Source organism: Octopus bimaculoides, chromosome 1 (assembly GCF_001194135.2).
Source record: "Octopus bimaculoides isolate UCB-OBI-ISO-001 chromosome 1, ASM119413v2, whole genome shotgun sequence".
In the NCBI taxonomy this organism is placed as follows: domain Eukaryota; kingdom Metazoa; phylum Mollusca; class Cephalopoda; order Octopoda; family Octopodidae; genus Octopus; species Octopus bimaculoides.
Window position 1 is genome coordinate 156582482 of NC_068981.1, and position 5363 is coordinate 156587844.

At 37.0% G+C, this 5363-nt stretch overlaps 1 protein-coding gene across 1 annotated transcript in view; it reads right to left on the bottom strand.

Moving 5' to 3' along the window:
* The window catches only part of LOC106871416 (nicotinate-nucleotide pyrophosphorylase [carboxylating]), a 14754-nt gene extending 12460 nt beyond the window's left edge, over positions 1–2294 (bottom strand). The window contains exon 1 of the mRNA XM_014917845.2: positions 1023–2294. Coding sequence (XP_014773331.1) covers positions 1023–1634 — 612 coding nt within the window. The 5' untranslated portion in view covers positions 1635–2294. The remainder of the gene's footprint in view (positions 1–1022) is intronic.
* Between the last annotated feature and the right edge of the window lie 3069 nt (positions 2295–5363).

A 5363-nucleotide genomic window follows, 5' to 3' on the forward strand; every position in this document is an offset into this window, starting at 1 on the left:
ATATATATATAATGAATGTGACTTTTGTCCTCAGCATGCAAAACTACATTTAAAAAAAAATAATCTGGTGAAAATTTGAAATGCTTCAAATGCTTGGAAGAAAATTAACAGAATTACCGATTTTTATTTTCAGTGAAAGTGCAAGTTTAGAAATGGTTGAACTTGGCAAATCGAAAGCTCTCCTCGGGTAGAACTTAATTGGTGATTAACATCTCAGAGGAAAGAATTATCTACTAGAAGATATTTACAGTGTATCTAGTAATATTCAGTCAACTATTAAGTCTGATGCATTGTTGGGATAATTCATTGGTAATCAACCAATGCGTTTCGTTTACTTTCACACATAAAATCAGGTTTCTTTCAGTTTTATTTTATTGCCGGTTATGAACGATTAAAGTTTTATTTAACTTTCATCTATTCATCTTCCTTTCACTTTATTGTCTGCCATTATATATCCATCAAGCGAAAATCCTCGTGCCTGTTGACATCAGCATGTTTTCGACGAAATACTGTTACTAGCAAAAAAAACAAAACAAAAGGTGTTACTAGCTGATTGTTCTGGAAGATGGTGACACGTTTGTTTGTGCTAGCTTGTCAGCTGTTAAACAGTTGTTGACAAAAGGGGGCACTAATGAATACATGAGATATTCACCACAATAGCATCTTCCCACCATGTCACTATACACACCTCCATTCAACTCAACACAACCTCTTTATAATACAATATTTTCAGCTTCTTCACAACTACGACGCTATGATGGGAACCTCTAAGGGTCGCATGGTCTGCTCGAAATAGCATCTACATCTCCCTCAGATCACATCCTATTGTCTTAAATAAAGAAATGACACAAGAGTTAAGGTAGTACCACATACTCCTAAAAAGACGGTGGTCACAGCTGGAATACCTTTGATCATAGATCAGCTCAATCGAGATTAACCTAAGCTAAACAACAAGAACAACATAGTTTCTGATAAAGACAAGAAATTGCTTATGTTAGTAGGGAAATCACAAGTTTACTTACCTTTTGGATACTTCCTGCAGTCCATATATGGTTGTCTCGCAAGATAATCATAGAAGATAAATCGTACCTGTGGGTTGCTAAACCCCCAACAAAAAGAGAATACTTCTCTACTAGACGGAATCCCGGAGTAGTTCTGCGTGTATCAGCCAGTTTCCCTTTCCAGCCAACCCCTTCAGCTTTCAGGGCCAATTTGCGGGCCAAAGTCGCTAGTCCACTTGCCCTGCACGCACAGTTGAGGGCTACACGTTCTCCGAGCAACAAGCACCGTACTCTGCCTTTGATAATCGCAACTGTTTGGACTGGATTCAGGTATGTTCCTTCCGGGTAAAGCCATTCAATTTCACACTCCAGCTCTTTAAATACAGCATCTATAAATGGTCTTCCTGCCAACACACCAGCCTGTCTCATGATCAAGGCAGCGGTCACTTTTTTCTCCCCTACTACGAACCCCCCGAAATCAAAATTTGGCGAATCTTCTTTAATCCATTCTCTGGCTAAATGTTGTACAGTGACAGGTGATAATGCATGGCAAGTTTCAGGACCCGAAGTAATCCGAGAATGGTTATTATTGTAATGTAAATAGTTCTTCCTTTGGTCGTAATAAGCAGACATTTTATTCAAAACATATCAGAAACAGAATGCCTTTGCCTTTCCCCTTTATTTTACACTGACCTACAACACACTACAACGCAGGTTGTTCAGAAGTTGTCCTATCTATGTAGACACCTGCGAAATGTTTGTGTAAAGGCGTGCGCACGCGCGCGCGCGTGTGTGTGTGTGTGTGTGCATGTGTATCGTGCTTGTATAGGTGTATTTTGTGTAGTTTGACTGACACACTGACTGGCACATTATTTATGGAGCACCCTTTCATAAAACTTCAATAACATTCAGAAAGCAGATAATAAAACTTCAATAAGACAGTAGCAAATAATTCTTACTGGAGGTTTTATACATACAAGTATACTCGCTGAGTGAAATAATTTTGTTTCATTAGAGAATTTCTCGACTGTCCATCAAGCATTCCTTTAATTACATGTTGTCTTTCCTTAGGTAATCTATTTGTTTTCTCAAAAACGTATAAACCATTCCACCTGAGATAAATAGATAGATACACAGAGAGAGAGAGAGAGATAGGAGGGAGAGGGGGGTTGGAATTGTGTCAGTGTTGCTATTATATATTGCTAAGAAGCAATAGTTTTTTTTTTAAATACTGATATTAATGTCTCTGTTGGTAGGAATAAGCTCAATTAGTGTGTAGTCGGACAAGTGGATTTCCGTCTACGCATATGTTTTTTTATAAATTATATTTATAGGTACTTTTAATGATCAAAGAAACAGGTTTGTAATGAATTCGATAACCACAAAACTTGCTTATCTATCACTGTCTATTGTGTGTGTGCGCGTGGTTGTGCATATGTACGTATGTAGGTGTGTGTATATGTGGATAAATGTACGTATGTATGTCTATGTATAGGTACATATGCGTGTACATATGTATTTACGTGCGTATGCATGTATGCGGATGTATGTATGAGCGTGTATGTGTGTATGTATGCGCATATGTTTGTACCAACCTTCCTCAATATCCATCTTCTTATCTTTTCTCTCCCTTTTTCTTTCTCCTTACTTTCCTAGTCTAAGTAACGTTTTGAGATACTAAAGAAAACTTATATTTATGCTTCCAGAGACTGTACAGTGGAGAAGTTCCCTGTTGCTTGTACCTGACAAACAAGTGGCTATGATGGTATGATTTATTACAGAAACAACTCTGGCTTACATGACAAGGAGTTGAAAGTTTATATGTCTCTCATGGTACTCTTAGCTATGTTAACATAGAACTAAATGACCCAGTTCAAGTGAATGGAGAAGTACAGTTTACTCCTGAAGCATTGGATAAGTATTTCTAATATATGCACACAACCAGAAGTTTGAGATGAATGCATAATCAATTGAGCTGACCTAAGTGGAATAAAAGGCAAAGTTGACTTCAGAATGCAAAGGACTGTAATTGGATGCAAGTATGGCTGTGTGGTTAAGAAGTTTGTTTCACAACTATGTTGTTTTATATTCAATCCAGTGAAGGCATGCAGCTTAGTGGTATTTGGCTCGTGACTACGGTTGTGAGTTTGATTCCTGGCAGTGTATTGTGTCCTTGAGCAAGATGCTTTATTTCACATTGCCCCAGTCCATTCAGCTGGTAAAAATGAGTTGTATCTGTATTTCAAAAGACCAGCCTTGTCACATTCTGCGTTATCATGCTGAAGACCATATTTAGGGTATACATGTCTGTGGAGTGCTCAGCCACTTGTATGTTGATTTTTCAAGCAGGCTGTTCCATTTATCACATCACCTGGAACTCTCATTCTAGTTTTATATTCAATCCTGGCATCTTGGACATGTGATTTCTACTGTAGATTTGGATCTACCAAAGATGTGTGAGTAAAATTTGGTAGATGGAAACTGTACCAACATAACCAGTTTACTCTCTTAAGCACCACCACCTGACCCTCAAATTTTAGCAGAGTCTACTCTAGGGTAAACATTTGGGCCAGGTTTTTGGTTGAGGATAACTTCCTCACTTTCATCTACCACTCTCAAAGACTTTCAAAAGGTTCATGGGTACTGCTGTTCCTCCTCTCACTAAGCCATTAACCCTTTTATTACCACTCTTACGTTAAAATACACTGCCTTTATTTCACTCAATTTTCAAAAATAATGAAGAATTTACAAAAGCAAGTTTGTTATTATTATTAAGCTGAAGTAAGATGGTTAGCTGGCAGAATCGTTAAGCACACTGGGTGAAATGCTTAGCGGTATTTCACCCATCTGAGTTCTATTTCTGCCGAAGCTGACTTTGCTTTTAATCTTTTTGGGGTCAATAAATTAAGTACCAGTGAAACACTGGGATTGATGTAATTAACTACTCCCTTCTCCCCAAATTTCAGACCTTGTGCCTTCAGTAAAAAGGATTATTAAGCTGAAGTTTGGAACCTAAATTAATATGAAATTTTGATGCAAGGTTTAAAGTTAGGTGACTTTAAAACATGAAATTTTTGTTATAGAACCAAGAGTAGTCTCATGTGGTTTGGTATTAAAAAAGTTAAACTAAAAACTAAAAAATGTAATGCATTTTGTCCAATACTGTTATAACTGTCATTGGCCAAGTACAGTTTAGCTACCTTTACACATATTATTTCATACTAACATCACAGTTATATAATTTCGGATAGTTATAGGTTTCCAAGGAGACAATCAGTGGTTCCCTGCATTTCTGGCAGAAAGAGGGACAAGGAAGATCAGTGAAACTTAAGTGGAACAAATAATGCATAAGGTATTTTATTTAAAACTCACTAGTTTTTCTTTTGTTTCTTACTGATGTTATTTATAACTTTTGCAAATATACATCCACAAAAATATGCAGACACACACACACATGTATGTCTGTGCGTGTGCGTGAATTTGGTAAACAAAAACTATTGTAAGCCAGTCATATGTACATAAACACATATGTGTGTGTGTGTGTGTGTGAAAATGTGCATGACTGTTGGCATTTTGTTTGTCACCATTTGATTGAAATGGTGGTGATATTTACATTCCTTGTTGGCATTTCAACATGTCACTCTGCAATTTTGAAAACCATTAGAATAAATAAATTCTATGCCTGATAAACAGGTTAGGGTTTACAAGAGAAAAAGCATCTAGCTGTTTTAAAATCCCACCTCAGAAATTGATTCATACTGAAGCCATGTTAGCATGTGAAAATGGACTTTAAGATTAAATTGATAAATGAACATATGCTATAATATGTATATGTGTGTGTATGTATGCATGCATATATGTGTGTAAAATTCCATTCTCAAAGTATTGGTTAATTCAAGGCTTTAATAGAAGACATTTATTGTTAAACATACTGCACAATAGGATTGAATTCGGAACTAAATGACCATGAAATAAACATGTGGTTAAAACCACATGGTCATACCTTCATGTATGATTGTGAGGGGCAGGTATAAAGTTTACTTCCTAAACACATGGTTCCAGATTCAGTTCTACTGCATGACCCTTGAGCAAGTGTCTTCTACTATAGCCTTGAGCCAACAAAGACTTGTCAATGGATTTGATAGATGGAGACTGAAAGAAGTACGAGACCCCCTTCAGTCATGAATGACCATGGGATTGCACCTAGAAAGTTACCCTCCCAGGCACAAGTCCTGGCAAGGGTGTTTATGGAAGACCAGCAGTCGCCCATGCATACCGGCCAGCCCTCTCCATGCCACCAGTGTTATCCAAAGGAAAAGCATATTATATATATATATATATATATATATATATATATATATA